This window comes from Myripristis murdjan, chromosome 18 (genome assembly GCF_902150065.1).
Source record: "Myripristis murdjan chromosome 18, fMyrMur1.1, whole genome shotgun sequence".
In the NCBI taxonomy this organism is placed as follows: domain Eukaryota; kingdom Metazoa; phylum Chordata; class Actinopteri; order Holocentriformes; family Holocentridae; genus Myripristis; species Myripristis murdjan.
In genome coordinates, this window is record NC_043997.1 from 19,380,469 (window position 1) to 19,397,116 (window position 16,648).

At 44.1% G+C, this 16,648-nt stretch overlaps 2 protein-coding genes across 5 annotated transcripts in view; one reads left to right on the plus strand and one right to left on the minus strand.

The window, feature by feature from the left end:
- pcxb (pyruvate carboxylase b) overlaps window positions 1-16,648 on the minus strand; it is a 322,918-nt gene that overhangs the window by 99,644 nt on the left and 206,626 nt on the right. The window lies entirely within an intron of this gene.
- LOC115377095 (leucine-rich repeat and fibronectin type-III domain-containing protein 4) overlaps window positions 1-16,648 on the plus strand; it is a 39,877-nt gene that overhangs the window by 14,620 nt on the left and 8,609 nt on the right. The window contains exons 2-6 of the mRNA XM_030076977.1: window positions 2,950-3,567; window positions 3,822-3,984; window positions 6,455-6,625; window positions 8,419-8,580; window positions 9,307-10,044. Coding sequence (XP_029932837.1) covers window positions 2,976-3,567; window positions 3,822-3,984; window positions 6,455-6,625; window positions 8,419-8,580; window positions 9,307-10,044 — 1,826 coding nt within the window. The 5' untranslated portion in view covers window positions 2,950-2,975. The remainder of the gene's footprint in view (window positions 1-2,949; window positions 3,568-3,821; window positions 3,985-6,454; window positions 6,626-8,418; window positions 8,581-9,306; window positions 10,045-16,648) is intronic.

The window sequence follows — 16,648 nt, forward strand, 5'->3', positions numbered from 1 at the left end:
AAGCGAGAGATGAGGCTGCTAGGGAGGGAGGGAGATGGGAATGAGGGTGAAAGTTAACACAGATGAAGGGGGGGGGGTGGAGCGAGGTTTTTCTTTCTGCGACACAGTAGAAGGTAGAGAGAAATCACGTTTGTGCGCCACGCAGGATGTAAGTATGCATGGCGTGCGCGTGTAGTTTGCGACTGAAAGAGGCAAGGAGACATGGAGGGCAGCAGAGTCAGCAAGAGAGATAGAGAGACAAGACAAAGAGACTGAAAGGAAGAGGAGGAGGAGGTGGCGGCGGAGGGGAAAACGAGAGGAGAAGAGCTGTGACTGATAACACTGGCGTACTCAGGTTGCCTCAAGGGCAGACAAGACGGAGAAAGCAAGTGAGAAAGAGAGAATGAGACAGAAAAGAGAGAAAATGTGGAAATTTTACAGAGCAGCCCGAGGCAGAGAGGGGGTTATAAGAGGGAAGGGTGAGCAAGGATGGAGGTATGGGATAGAGGAAGACAGAGAACGCAGGGAGAGGGAGCGCTGCGGCGAAAAGGTGAGCGGCAGAGGATGGATGGCAAAGAAACAAAGGAAAAAGCCACAGTGATGAAGAAAGAGGTAGAGCAAGAGGAGGAGGAGGAGGACGAGGCGGAGGAGAGGCAGACAGCGGGGATGGCGAGAGCAGCAGCAGCAGGGGGAGAGCTGGAGTGTGGGTAGGCACGACACAAGGCGGTGCGAGACACGGGAGGCTTTCAGAAGGGAAAGGGAGGTCAAAGAGTAAAAAAAAAAAAAAGTATGGAGAGAAAGTGAAAGACGGTGGAAGAGAGAGAAAAATGTGACAGAGCTGGAGGATAAGTTGAGAGAGCAGAATAGAGAGTAAAGGATAAGCAAAGCAGTAAGACTGAAAGAGAAGTGGGCGGGCGGGAGGGGTGGAGGGGGGGGCAGGCAAAGGAAACGAAAGGTCAAATGAAGGAGTGGGGAAGCAGACTGCGCAACAGGGAAGGAAAGTGTGTGAGCGCGCAGACAATTCAGGGGTAAAATAAGCTGTCTGAGCGCAGAGCATTAGTTAAGCACAGGGTAAGCTGGTCGAGCCGGGACTCAAGTGCCCTGCTCATTCTACAACACCACCTGACGTTGGAGCTTTTTAGCAGCGGCGGCAGAGGCATTTTAGAGTGACATTTCAGCGTGGTGGAGCATTTTCACGTTTTTAGTATGCATGCCTCCGCAGGAGTCCGGGAGCGGCCGACTTCCAACACCCGCCGCCCTGGGGACCGGCTGTCACTGCAGCCATTAGGGACTTTCCTTTTTTCGCCCACTATCTAGCTCTTTGCAGGTTCAAAGAGGCATAATTTCCTCTTGAAATCAATGACCACAGACATAATGAAATATTAACATTACATGCAGTGACACGGCCATGTGGGGAGTGTGTGTTAGTTGGATGTTTTTAGATTTGGTTGGCAAAGCGGTTAATATAAGTCCAGTAACATGAACTTATGTATATTTATGTGCAGCAAAAAGCAAAATGTTCCAGCAACATGATAGCACCTAAGGGAAATGTCACTTTGCCCACAACCTTTGCCACATAATTTTCTAATAGTTTATCGGTTGTGTGAAATGGCTTCAACAGCGAAAACATTTGATGTAATACAGCATAGTAGTTTGAAACACGCCTCTTCAATGGGCTCAAATATGGCACGCTCAAATAATATAGCACGCGCCGCATAGTACCTTATATTCTGGTAGTGGACAAAAGCAAAGCATGTAGTAGGGACGGGAAAAGGGGAAAATAGTGCCGGAAACCACACACTGATATCAAGGTTACATTAATACCCGAGCTAGGTGGTAAACCCTCTTCTAGTTTCACACGCAAAGAGCAAAGCTAGCACCTAATGGAAAATATTGAGCCAGCAATTTGCATGAACTTGTAAAGTCAGCATGATATACGGTTATACGCCCTGCCGTTACTCAAAGTATTACGTTGCATACATTATATATCACTGTACAACCACGATGCTCTGGGCATATCACTCCACTGCAGAGGTTTCATGACAAAAACACACACACCCATCTTTCTCCACTGATATTAGTTTCTTTCTCTGAATCACCATCTCCTCCTCTTTCTCTCTCCCGCTCTCTTGTCATTGCTGATGTGAGTGTTGTTATCAACACTCACTGTCACTCTCCCTTGTATCTAGGTTACAGTTGCTATGACGACTTATGCATGCCAATCAGCCGCACATTTCATAAGAAGTGACTCATGTCCGTACCTATTATCGTCCCATAGTAGCATATATGATGTGCATACCCAAGGGTGTGCATTCAGTGATCCCGCGGTTTCATTTGTTTTCTCGGAGCTTTCCTGTCTCTTTGAGCCAGCGATGGGACTACATGTGCTGTGAAAACTCTTTAAGCCGCGGTGTAGTTAGCGGAGACCTACATTGAGCTCGCTACTTGACTTGAATCTTACTTTGGAAGCAAAGCTGATAGACCGGTGACCCAATTTGATTCCCTGACCCACAGTCTTAAGAAACCAGGTTCTACATTATAATACTGTTGTCTAATCCTCTCTCACAGGTTTCTAGGTAACCGTTACTATGGGGACCGGCTGTGTTCAGTCTTTTGGGATGTTGTTGCTAGGCAATGAGCTGTCTGTAGCGTTAAGAGGTACATGGAGCCGTGTGTGTGTTTGCAAGAGTGTATATAAGAGGTCGCGTAAGAAAGTGATTGTGTGTTGCAGGGGAGTCAATAATTTCCCAAGTGGATTTTTTAAATATTACAAAGCACCAAGTGGATGTTGGTGCAGAGTGTTTAAAAAGAGGCACAGGTACACGCAAACACACACAGTGAAAGTCCTTATTTCATCTTAGTTCAGTGGTGGAAAGTAGACACACAAACACATCTCTCTTATATAACACTGTCTGACCCAGAGAATGAAGTCTAAAACCCATTTTGCTCCTTCTCTGCCTCTCTCTCCAGGTCTGTGGATAGCCAGGCGTTCTACCATGCCTGTCCCCCCACCCCTCAACCCCCGCAGACAAAACCACCCACCCCAAACACACCTCCACCCCGATCAAAGGGCAGAACAATCTCCCATCTCCTCCCTCTTCCCTCCATCCACCTTCTGTCTTCCTCTTCTCCCCTCTCTCCACATCTCCTCTTCGCCCTCCCCCTCATCCACCCATCTCGTACACTGCGCCTGCCCTGGGACAACAAAAAGGACGCTTCCCGATTCAGTCCCCTTCCCGGCGTTTCACTGGCTGACTCTGGTCACATGCTGCCTGCTGCCTTCTCTGATTGGAGCAGGGGAGACGTGGGGCGTGGTCTCCGCCTGTCCCTTCCACTGTGTCTGCCGAAACCTTTCCGAGTCACTCAGCACGCTCTGCGCCGACAAGGGCCTCCTGTTCGTGCCCCCGCACGTCGACCGACGCACCGTCGAGCTGCGACTGGCCGACAACTTCATTACAGAAGTGGGAGGCAGCGACTTCGTCAACATGACCGGCCTGGTGGATCTGACCCTGTCGCGGAACACGATCCACCTGATTCGACCGATGGCCTTCGCTGATCTGGAGAGCTTGCGTTCTCTGCATCTGGATGGTGAGTTGAAGCAGTAATCTCAGGACTTCAATCACAGGCGCCATCCAAGGACCACGGCAATCGTCCAAATCTTAACAACTTGGATGATAAAATGATTCAAATGCTCTCCAACACTAAATTAAAACTCACACCAAAGTTAAAAAAAAACATACAAACATAACAGCCGGGACTTTGATATTGGGGGATAAGAAGACTGTACTCAAGCAGCTTTCAAATAGCAACAAATGACTGTAGCTGTATTTGTGTATATCTAGGTAATCGCTTGACGACACTGGGACCCCGAGACCTCGCGGGATTGGTCAATCTCCAACATCTGATCGTCAACAACAATCAGTTGGTCAAAGTCTCCGCCCAGGCCTTTGACGACTTCCTGGTAACACTGGAGGACCTGGACATGTCCTACAACAACCTAAGAAGGTGACCTTTCACGTTCTTGCTTACTTGCTTCTATTCTTGTCAACCATCCCCTCCCTCCTTCTTTTATTCTTCATTCCCCTGTCCTACTCTGTTCTGCCCTGTTAAAATATTGTATAGTGTGAAGTACTGCACTCTTAAAGTTTATGATGCAGATGCACAGCTCAGCTTACTGGAAAATGTCCTGTATGATCACACAAGAGTCAGCAAACACTGAAAAGAACCTGGTACAAACTGCTGAGACCGGGAGAAGACGAAAAGCTCACGAAAATGACTGAAAATTAAGTTTAATGAGATCTGAATCTTCTCCATCCTTGATTTTCCTAACATTTAATCAAAAGATTAATGGTACACCTGCACAAATCAACACCAGCATGCTACACCACAGCTTCAGGATGGTTTGCACTACTTTGTACTCCACTGAGCTCCATCCGGGACAATGAGGATTTTCTTTTTCTGCTATTCCTCTGGATGAAATAACTCAGAACAATAGTTATATTCTCTACCAATCCTCTATTCTCTCTACAGTGTCCCACAGCGTTGATGAATTCAGCAGCTTTTGGCTGTCAGTTCTGATTAAGATGTTTCATTTGTCTCCTCTACAGGAGCTCCCTGGCCCATCTCCAACCTCCACCAAGCCATGAGAAAAGTGTAAAGGGTTTTAATGATGCATACATTAACAAGTGTTGTTTGTCTTCTGTTCAGAGTTACCAAGGGGAGTCTATACAGAATAGGATGTTGTTCAAAGTAAGCCTAGTATGTTTTTCTGTTAGAGTCAAAAAGGCCTGCAAATTGGCAATAGATGGCGGGACACCAACTGTTTGATGAAGCAGTTGTTTTTAGGCAGGGCAGGAGCTCATCCAGGTGGGTTAGCCCACCTTGTCAATTTAATGGTGAGGAAAAATGAGGGGAACTCAACTTCTCTTGCATTTTAAATTTATTCATAAGGCACTTTTAGCAGGACAGGTTTGTCATACAGTGCTCTACAAAGCAACTTTGATCATTTGCATCTGATGCAAGCAGAAGTGATGACACATGGGTAACTTTCTGGGGCAATGGAGATGAGCAAGACAGCGTGGATGGGAATTGTTAACTCCAGCAGAGTCCTTTTGAATAAAAATGAAATGACAAAATACTGGTCATGACTGCTGGCACACTTACCCATCTGCATTGCTCAAAGATGCCTTGTGTCACATATCCAGGCCTTAGTGTAAGATGAATTTAACAATAAAATGAGACATGACTGTGGACAATAACTTAATGGACCATGTCAAAGAGGCATCCTCGTACTACGGCCCAAGCCTTCTGGTTGAGTCTCCCTCATCTAAACCAAGAGCATAATTTAATAAATCATTAAGTCTCTCCCTCTCTCTCTCTCTCTCTCACACACACACACACACACACATCTATTGCACAGAGACATGCTATAGACAAAGAAAGGGAACATCTGTTGTTGCCTACTGTAACCGCCATTACTCGTCATTCTCCAACTTTCTATCTTCACTACCATGAAGCGTTTCAGAATCATACACGCAATAATTTAAGTCAATTGAGACTGAAAATTTTTAACTGTAACTAGACATAATGTGATGTGACAAAATCATACAGGTACTATAGTGACAAAGTAAGGTTAACATAATAAACAGATATTCATATTGGCATATGTTCCAATCTAAAAGGGATTTAAAAGATTACCTACCGGCATGAATATTCTATTTTAATAAAAACTGGTGGGAAATTCTCTGTATGTTCAGTACTGGAAGAGCTACAGTGCTTTCGAGATGATGCTGAGTAAATTTGTACCATCTGCTAAACATACATTGTGCTCCAGCAAAAGCGTGCCCTGTAGTGAACTGAACAAACACGGGATCCAGACAGAATAACTACCAATTTTGGTGCTAAACTCTCATTTTCTAAAATTGGTGCATTTGCTCAGATATATCCTGTTCCAAAGGTTCTCACTATGGGCAGTTTTGACACACCAATTTGTCTCTGTGCGAAACTGCGTTCTTACAACGAAGGATACTAAATGACCATGGCAACGGGCCACAGATGGGACTGGTGAAACTCGCGAAAGAGGAGGATTGAAGAGGAAAATAAGCATCTGTTGTTGTTGTCATCTGTCATTGCTGTCACCGTTAATTAGCCATTGCTTTCTCCTATTTTATGAACGGTAACACAGGAAACTCGAGTGAGAACTTTGACCGCAACTTGACAGATTTTGTGGTAGCACGCAGATCCCAGGTTAATTTCTTACATTAATCTCTATATGAGGGACACTCACCATCAGAGAGTGGAATCTGCCAGCACGTTACTTTAAAGATATGACCACACATTTACACTCTCTCCCCCGCACCATAGCAGTACAGAACACACGGCCAGTCTGTTCACTTCAACAAAGACCATCACTTCAAATATCATAAAGCAAATCTCATATTAACGTCTTCAAATCTCTCTCTCTCTCTTGCTATAGAGTACCATGGGAGTCCATTCAGAACATGGCCAGTCTCCACACTCTGAATCTGGACCATAACCTGATAGACCACATAGCAGAGGGGGTCTTTGGGGAGCTATATAAGCTCGCCAGGCTGGATATGACCTCCAACAGGCTACGAACTTTGCCCCCTGATCCTCTCTTCGCTAGGTAGGTCTCACGCTTTGCCTTGGCATTTTTGTTTTCCAAAAACAGCTTAGTGGAAATATAACACTTATCCTCTCGAAAGCCAACAGATAAAGCCATGGTAGAGGCACAATATTGCGAGAGAGCGCAATTAAAATAACTGCATAAAAGACAATGTGGGTTATTATGAGGAGGAAAGATAATAAAAAAAAACAGCATTAGCCATAATAGCTGAAAAATACCCCATTTACACTTACACATTTACATTTCTTAAGGCTTACAAGCATGCTTAAGTTGTTTTCCTCTTCGGTTTTGTTGATTTAAATTCCTTGGTTCTCATTTTAGCTCATTTTTGTCCGGTTGTCATGCTGAAGGGAGGCTGTGGCTTGCTGCAGACAGCCCTACGCATCCCAACTCAAATTTAAAGTCAGACATGAACACTGCCAGAAACTGCTCCTTCAGTCTGGCGCGGCTGTTCTTTCTTTAGAATCCTTTCTCTATCTCCTCTTAATCTTGTTTTTCATCATAGTTCATGCTGAATGCACTATTGCAGAGCTTTACAAAACCCTGTCATTTAAAATTACCCACCTGTGCTTTTTATCTCTCTACGTAGCCATGGGAGTGCGCTATACAGAGGCCTCCAACTGCCTCCCTGGCTTTTATAGTTCCATTTTTCCCCCTATATTTATTTTGTACCAACTGTTCATTCTCCTAGCATTTTGCTTTATTGGAAGCCTGCTGTTATATCAAATTATTGAGCTTTTTTTTAAGATAGGTAATCGTGCCAAATTCTGGTCAACAAGATTTACAGAACATTTGTTACCTATACCCGCTACATCATCTATACAGATTTTGCTTCCGTTACCCATTCCTGTTGCTGTTGCCGAGCAGTTTTGCTTAAGCTGTATCTTAACTGCATTAAAAACCTTATAATGTATGATCATATAAATGTGAAACCCATGCACTAAAGCATTTTGCTTGCTTAAGCCAGTGTAGCTCAATGTTTACCTGGATCCCATTCAAATTGTGACAGCTTGCTACAGAAGGAATGACAGACGGGTATGAAAAAAAAATCTGTAATCATTCTCTTCAAGTTAGCATCATACCTGATCAATGGTAACAAAGAAAAATACAAGTGCTGATGTATACATGACACTCAAAACACCCATCTCATAAATACACCCATACTGCGCATGTGCGCTTAACAGCTTCTCTTGAACCATCTTTCATGGGTCCATAAATTGCCTCAAAAGAGAAAAATATGCAAGCATAATTTTCATTCCTCATAGTTTCCAAGTTATTACATTTTTATTTTGCCCAAGTCTGATGCAAGATGCTCATAAGAGCACTTCTGTGGAGCATGGCTCCTGGGTACATTTTTAACAGCCAGCTTTGGACCATTTTGACTATCACTTGTTTCTCCCATTTTAAGCAGCAAGCTGTTATAAAGTCGCTTGTTCCAAGAACTCACTATTTTATTGCAACCCCACACCCTCCCCACACCAACCCCTTTTCTAGTGCTTATTCACTTGTGCAATGGCTGGGAGAAAAAATAAAATTTAGTTTAAACGTGTCCAGACTGCAAGGAAGGATGGACAAATATAAATTTCCAAAAATAAATAAAAGTAAAAATCAGTCAAAAAAAGGACAAGAAATGATAAGCGGTATCTGTCATATCTATTGTCTTTTTTTCTACTTCACTTGTAAAGAATGTGAATATAAATCATATTTATGGTCGCTTTTGGTCACATTTAGCACCAGGAAATGTGCATAAGTTTTCTTAAAGTGAAAAAACATCTTTCTGTTGTCTATATCAGGTCCCAGACTGGTGCAATAAGCCCCACCCCCTACAATGCTGTCATAAGCCTAAATTTTGGCGGCAACCCACTGCACTGCAACTGTGAGTTACTATGGTTACGACGGCTAATCCGTGGAGACGACATGGAGACCTGTGCCACGCCTGCTCACCTGGCTGGGAGGTAAACATTACTGATTGATCACTGGACACCAACTCATTCATCAAAAACGACAGCAGGTGTCCATCTAACCACCTGATCCTTACCTAATCTAATACAAAATGCATTTTTCATGTGAAAGATGGAAAAAGAAGGGATAGAAATGGCAGAGTAGATGGTTTTCATCCTATCTATATCAACTCCTTCTATTCCTGTATCAGCAAGTTATGTGTAGAATAATAAGGAAAAGCCAAATATCTTATACTGGATACCTCTGGACTGTATACTAGGCCCCAAATTGCCTTTCTGTTCTGTAACTGGTTGATGTACTTCTGTAACATCATCAAGATGATTTTCTGTACTTGATCAATAGATCATTGTGCCTCTCTTCTCCCTCCCTCCACCACTCTCCCAGGCAATCCTGGTCTATCCCTGTGGTGAAAAGTATTCAGTGAAAGCAAAAGGATTGAAGAGGGAAATGAGCATCTGCTGTTGTCATCTGTCACTTCTGTCAACATTAATTAGTCTTTGCTCTGTCCTGTTTTCTACAGAGCACTGTAGCCTGGGAAATTGTTCAGAATGTGGCGAGTTAATGAATTATGACTAACTTGACAGGAAACTGCACATGGATCTTTAGGTTAACTTCTTAGATTAATCTCTTTACCTCATGAGGGAGAGATCAAATTCCTGTGCTTGGCCAATTAAGTGATTCACACCTTTTGCTTCATCTTCCTTCCCTTTCTCTTCCAGGTATTTCTGGTCTATCCCTGAGGAGGAGTTCACATGTGAACCACCTCTCATCACCCGACACACCCACAAGCTGTGGGTCCTGGAGGGCCAGCGGGCCACGCTGAAATGCCGTGCCATCGGCGACCCTGAGCCGGTAGTCCACTGGGTTTCCCCCGACGACCGCATCGTCGCAAACTCGTCCAGGACGAGCTCCTTCAGCAATGGGACCTTGGATATCTTAGTGACCGTTGCCCGGGATGATGGGGCATACACATGCATCGCGATAAACGCGGCAGGTGAAGCAACAGCCACTGTGGACCTGAAAATAATCCCACTGCCTCACCGGGGTGGAGGAGGTGGAAACACAGGGAGTAATGGTGGGAATACCAAGAACAATGGGAATGCGACCAGCGGGATTTTATGGACCGATCCAGGCTCCTCGGATATCAGCACAGGGAAGAACGGAGGAATTAATAATGGGGGAGCACGCGGAGGAGAGGCAGAGGATGGCAGGAGAAGTGGAGGGGAGGACGATGAGGAGGATGGCAGCAGGGTTCCAGAGGGAGAGAAGGCCGATGGAGGGAGTGTGGAAGAGAATGAAGGTGACGAGGAGGAGGAAGGGCGGATGGTGGGAGTACAGGGGATTACGTCGACCTCGGCTCAGGTCCGATGGGATTTAGGGCGTTTGTCTGGGGCTTACCTTGTCTGGATGTATCAGATACAGTACAACTGCACCGCCGATGAGACCCTCATCTACAGGTCAGTTCAAATTTTGCTATATGTTACACACTCCCCATACACTTAATTCATTCATGAGGGCTTCTCTCATGAACATCTAAACTTCAGACCTTCTGCAGTGTGTTAGAGACTTGTTGGCAGGTATCTGCTAGTGTGCTGCAGAGAACGCCCATCTCCTGCATGTAGCCAGCAATTTTGTGACAAGTGGTGTCTAAATGGTGGATCTCTCATTTTTGGTACAAAACTGCTCAAATATTTATCCGTCATGTCATGACACTTCAGTTCCACAACTGTTAGCCTTGTGCCTGGGTGTGACGATAGCACAAGGGATGGATAGATAGGGAGAGAGATGAAAGAATGGAGGAACAGAGTTAGTTAATCATTCATCTCCATCACAGCATGACACCAAAGCTCAACGGTTGGATAACTAGTGCAAGGGGATGAGCGAGGGATGAAAGGACAGGTAGATGGAAGGTTAGGGTAATACAGGAGGTGTGTAGGTGGACAAGCTGAAGAAATGTGTGGCATCTGGCCTTACTTTGAGTGCAATATTTTCACAGCACAGACACACCAATCTCTAATGACATCTAATGTGCCGGTATTAATTTGTCAGTTTGAAAACTAATCCAAGATCCTGATGCAGTATGTCCTTTTTTAAAATTGCAGTGACTAAACATTTAAGCCTGTAGTAAACCACGTCATTTCACATTTAAAATGAAATCTCCTCACTTCCATTTCCATGTTTACTTGCGAGGCTCTCAGAGGCAGAAAAATAATCAAACATTTATAAAGAATGGGAATTTGAGGTTAAGGACGGCAACGCACTCCTTGTTGCCACAAATTATTTAAGAGATACCCCTCCACCCAACCCCTCTGCTTTGTAAGCTGACATTTTAGGGGGAGTAAGAGGTGAAAAACAAATATGACTGCCTGCAAGAGCTCTGACAAAGTTTAACGACTTGGCCCTGTTTCTGTGCATCACATGAGCTATGGCAAATAGCTGTGGGTCAACTAAAAATAAGGAAGGATGAGCACTTCTACAAATATTATGCTTGATATATTAATGGACACAGAGAAAAGACGATCAAATGGATTTAGGGTCAGACAGAGTTGAGGAGAGAGAGGAGCCAATTTATGCAAAACAGTCCAACAGTGTGTCTGTAACTTAAAACATCCTCATTTTCCATGTAAAAAGAAAACTGATAGATTTTATGTTTGAGCGTGTTCACATAGCGAAGAACAAGTGATTACATTTATTTCCCAAACCCAACTACTTAAACAGCAGTAGAAGGTCTATGAAGAATGGAAAGGCAAGAATGGGAGGAAAATGGAAGGAAGTAGAGTGATGGGGAAGAGAAGAGGGAGACCAAAAGTGGTAAAAGTCAGCAGAGAGAGAGGTAATGCATGATGGGAGAACGGTCCTTTGAAACATGACAGCAAGGCTTGCATTTAAGCAGCTTAGTATTACATGTGCAACACCATCTCCCATACATATACATCCCATGCTTATTATCTCTGCATTCACAACAATGGAATGATGAAACATGCGTGGATGTAGTTGTTGCTGCGGCGCAACAGTGGCTGGACAAATAAGGGCAACATTAGACGCATTGAGGGAGAGACAGAGGCAAGAGGCGCGTAGACAGATGAACATTGTGGCATTATTTATGTTTCTGAATCCAATCCAAGTTGCTGCAGGATTTCAAAGTGGTGTCCTCCAGGTATTATAAGGATGGTGTTAAGTTGTAAATAGTACTGAGGGATTGTCAGGAATAAAGGAAAGAGGGGAAGGACGGCCCAGGAGGGAATCTGGATGGTTGACAAAGCGAGGGAAGGAGAACAAAGGATGGGAGGAGAAACAAAGTTTGAATGATGGATCGAAGTGGGAAGAACGGAGGGAAGGAATGTTAAGAATGGAACGAGGCCTTGGAGATTTCAGAGGAGGAAGACGGGGATGGAAAGAGTGAGGGAAGATAGGAGCTGAAGTCTAACCATGTCGCCTTGGGAGAGATGGAGATGAAAGAGGGATAGGTGAAAGGAGAGAGACTGACAGGCAGCGAGGGGAAAGGAGAGAGAGGGGGGTGGGGCAAATGGTGCTCGAGGAGAGGGCAAGGGAGTAAGGGTGAAGAAGAGGGAGGAGAGGTGTTTGAATTACCACTGACTTAAAGAGACTGTGAGTGCACATGACTTCAAATGTGGAGAGGTATGGGGAGGAAGAGGCAAGGAGATAATTGGGAGGAAGTGTGAGAGAGAGGGAGAGAGGGAGACATAGAAAATTGGGGTTATGTAGAGAGGGAAACAGGAGGTAGTACTCAAAGACTAAAGAAAAGGTCTGATGCGATGAGGAGGAGGAAAGGGAGGAGAGGTGCTTTAGCTAAAGCACTGCAGCAAAGCACTTTGCAGCTGCACAGAGGGCTGGATGGATGGAAGAATGGAAGGAAAGACGAGGAGTCCCTCTGAAACACCAAGCAAAACAGACCAGCGCAGATTCTGCACAGTCCCATGGCACATTTGTGGCAATTACATATGGAGAGCTAATTAATCATCAATTTATTTGGATGTTATCTCAGTGCTCTGGCTCCCTAGGTGATCAGCCTCCTTCATCTCCTCTATAGAGAATACACTTATGCTAGGCTAGCTGGCTCATTAGCAGCTGAACCCTGAGCAAACACAGATTACAGCATCTTAGACACACACAGAAGCACTGCTGATATAATGGGGTTTATTATAACATGCTAGAGTGTCACCTTGTGCTCAGAATGATTCAGCCATATCTACAGATCTACATCAGTGCATGGCAGCAGTCCATGCAAACCTATAGATGAAGAACATAGACCGATGTTTAATGTTGTCAAAACTCATTGGAATTGGGCTGTGGGATGTTAAAATGAAAGCGGAGTCACGGAGATTTATTACTAGAGTAATATTTTTACAATACAAGGTTTCCTTCATTAATACTACTAAAACAAACAAAAAAACAAAGGCTGATTAATTCCAAAAAGATTAATTTAGTCTACTAATACTGATATTTTTTTTTGGTCTAAAAACGACTAAGGGTTTTGATTATCATACCTTGACATTTTCTACTGCAGAATGCAAAAAAGATATATTTTTATCATGACAAAGTTGCATAGCACCTAGATTTAGAGAAGTTAAAGGCAGACAGGGTTTTTTCAGAGCAATCCCACTCGGTTTTGTTCATATTCAGAATTTCTCATCACAGAACAATTTGTGTGTCCTTGAGACCCAATAAACTTGCTGAATACATTTTCTACCTCAGACATTTGCAATATTTTGGAATATTTTGAGAGTGGCCTTGATTTATTTGATTTACATCAGTATGTGCAATCTCTCCTACTATGTTCATGGCATCCTGGAAGTATATGTTGTGTAAACAACATGGGGATCTGTTGCACCGCAGCGCCACTAGCGGTAAACAAACTACAGTGGGTACCAGAATTATCTCACCCCCAGCTGCCCTGGCAGAATTTGGCTCTCAACTGTTCTTTCTGAAGGGCAAAACTTTGAAGAAATAATGCAATGGCAGCAGGGATGGGAGTAAAAGGTTCAGCTCCATGGCTCAAGACAGGAAAATGCTGATAAAGAGAGGAAGAGAGACACAGACACTGAGATAGTGAAAGAGAGAGAGAGAGAGAGAGAGAGAGAGAGAGAGAGGAGATAAGGCTGAGGCAACCAGTGTCACTAGAGACACTGAAATGCAGCAAGTAAGTGATCTCCAGCTTGACTAAATTATCCAAACAAACCACATCACAGAAGAAAGAAAAACAAAAGAAGGGAAGACTGTTGCATATATATTAAACAGACACTGCATAAGAAAGGAGGGCAGGTGGGTAAGAGTGAGGACAAGAAGTCAGACAGGGAAGGCTTTGCAAGAGAGAGAGAGAGAGAGAGAGAGAGAGAGGAAACTGGTCTCACAGGACAGATAGAGAGAAAATGGAAGGGGCTGCATTTGAAATAAAGCATACCACAATACAGCAGGGGATTTCCATTATGGATTTCTACGATACTATCAACATGCCAGTGCCAACCGCAATATTATACCACCGAGCGAGAGGGAGACAAGGGGAATCTGAGAGGGCAACCATGGGGATCCAGGGTTATAAAATAAAAATACTGGCAAGGACGGAGAGAGATATTTCATGTCGTCTACCTTGGATTTCTGTTCACGTTTTGTTGTTATTGTTGCTGCTGCTGTATGTCTGCTTCAGCAGGAGGAGAGAACTCTTATCAACTCAGCTGAATTGAATTGAGGAGGAGATGGCAGGGAGAGACAGAGGGGAGGGAGGGGAGGAAATTGAGAGGGCGGCCAGAATGAGAAAGGTTTGAGATAGAAGGCAGAGAACGACGGGAAGTAAGAGAGAAATACAGAGAGACTGAGGAAAGCATCTAGTATCACAGGAAGGAGAAAAGAAGAGGAAATTGAAAGACAGAAAAGGAGACGGTAACAAGAACAGATCGGGTTGCCGTCATGCTTTATCATCTTTAAAGGCCACGCTAAACAAACGCCTCCATTTCAGCGTGGCTTGTCTAATTTTGATGGGCACCCGTGACAGTGCCAGGTGGGACGCCGGCCGGGTGGTGCACTTGGGGCACCGCTCACCCTGTCACCCTCAGCCGTCCTGACATGGTCCTTATGCTGACGGCCCTAGGCCTCGCCATAATGTCACAGCACTTGGATTTGATCGCAAGAAAATCTGCTTGATCCTCTAATGTAAGATGGTGTTAAGATATTTAGAGAAGCACAGCAATAGAATAGCCAGGGGTTTTACTAAGCCTGCTGGTTGAATGTGAGCCACTAGCGAGCTGTCACTTCATTTTAGCCCTCTTTGGTGCAGCCCACCCCAAGAAAAAGGAAAGCAAACAATATCGCATCTCCATGTGGGTGCCATTTGTGAAGGCAGGTTTGTGGTATGTTAAAAATATGGAATGCTTTACTCTTTCTGCATACGTTTCCTATTACTATTTTTTTTTATGTGGGTATGAACTTAAGGGTTCATTTGTAAAATGCTAAAGTCAGGGAATCCATTAACAGAAACTTTTCTGTCATTTACTGAATTTTAAAAGCTTTGACAGATAATGCCACATACCATCCATCATCTTGATGGATGGAAAATAGCCCTTTGCAGCAAGCATATTAACACAAATGGACTGCAATACAAGAGCAATTAATTTGTCCAAAAAGGTTCATCCACATCATTTGCATGCTGGCGTACACCTGCAGTGGGACAGGTAGGCGGAGTCTATTATTAAATGATCAGAAAATAAGCCTGCCCGTGCATACGCTGTGGTGAAAAAGGAGCAGAGAGTGCACAGTCTACTGTAGTTTTAGTCATGCCTAGTTGTGTGATGCTGTCATGATGATTTACGTTGCTCCTCCTGTCTGTCATCTCTTTTCTGATCAAAACAGACCGAGCTTCCATAGTGGTGCTGTTAGCCTTTATTGTGCTCCATATTCTAAGGCTTCTACTCACCAGGTTTCAGTTCATATTTGTGTATATATAGTTTGTTTTTATCTTGTATGATCAATTATTTTGGAAAATGTAGATGTCATTCCCCCAGTGGTGAATATCAGTGTGGCATGAAAGATTTCAACTACTCATGCATTATTGATGGAGCTCAGGGGGCACCATTTATGTCACTTGTACATTTTAGAGCTAAAATGCTCTTCGTGTGTACAAATTTTCTTCTGAGCATTCAGGCATGAGAGTCGGTGTTTTGACAATTTTCCCAATTCTGCCCAAGTCCCAACAGGGGCCTCCTTCCCAATGGGCCCTGAGAGTGCCAAGTTTGGCACCGAGTTTGATGAGTAAAGAAAGGATCACGCAGAGAGCAAAAGAGGAGAGAGAATTGTCATGATGAAGGTAATGTCTAAGGAAAAGAGTGGAGGAGGGACAGAGTTAAAAAGGGACAGGGTGAGACTTTGACAGCCACAGGAATGGAGCACACTGGGAAGTAGACAGACGAGAGCCGGGGGAAAAAGTGACAAAGTGAGAAGGAGCGAGGAAGATTAAAAAGGAGGAAAAAAAGAGAAAAGAAAAAAGAAAGAAAATTAGGTGTGTGGTATTAGGACTCATTCACTGACAAAGAGTACAAAGCTTTAACATCTGACAGAGACTATGAATCTGATCCATTCCATCTACTGAATAATAAATAATTGTTTGGCATCACTGGACCAATGTGATGGGGATGCAAGGCCTACTTCTTTATTGGAGAGCATTTTTCTGGTGTGAGAGGAATAATGCAGCGGCTTTGCTTTGATTTATGACACGTAACACGCGGCTGTGTATCATATGTTAGCGTTGAGGAAACTGATAGCAACACCTGTATCTGTGTGGGATCGTTTGTCAGCGTGAGGGTGGATAAGGATGCAGGAAGAGAGAGAGAGTGGTGTGACAGGGCAGAGTCATGCTGAGACGGAGGAGGAGGAGGCACATATGAATAAGGAAGGAAGAAGAGACTGTGGGAGTGAGGGGAAGAGGAAAGGGGGTTGACAGTTGCACTCTAGGGTAAAATGTAATGAGCTCTTAAACTACTTTGTCAATACACATGTCAACTCACATCAGAGAGATGGAGAGGAAGGTAGAGAGAGGGGGTCAGCATTCAA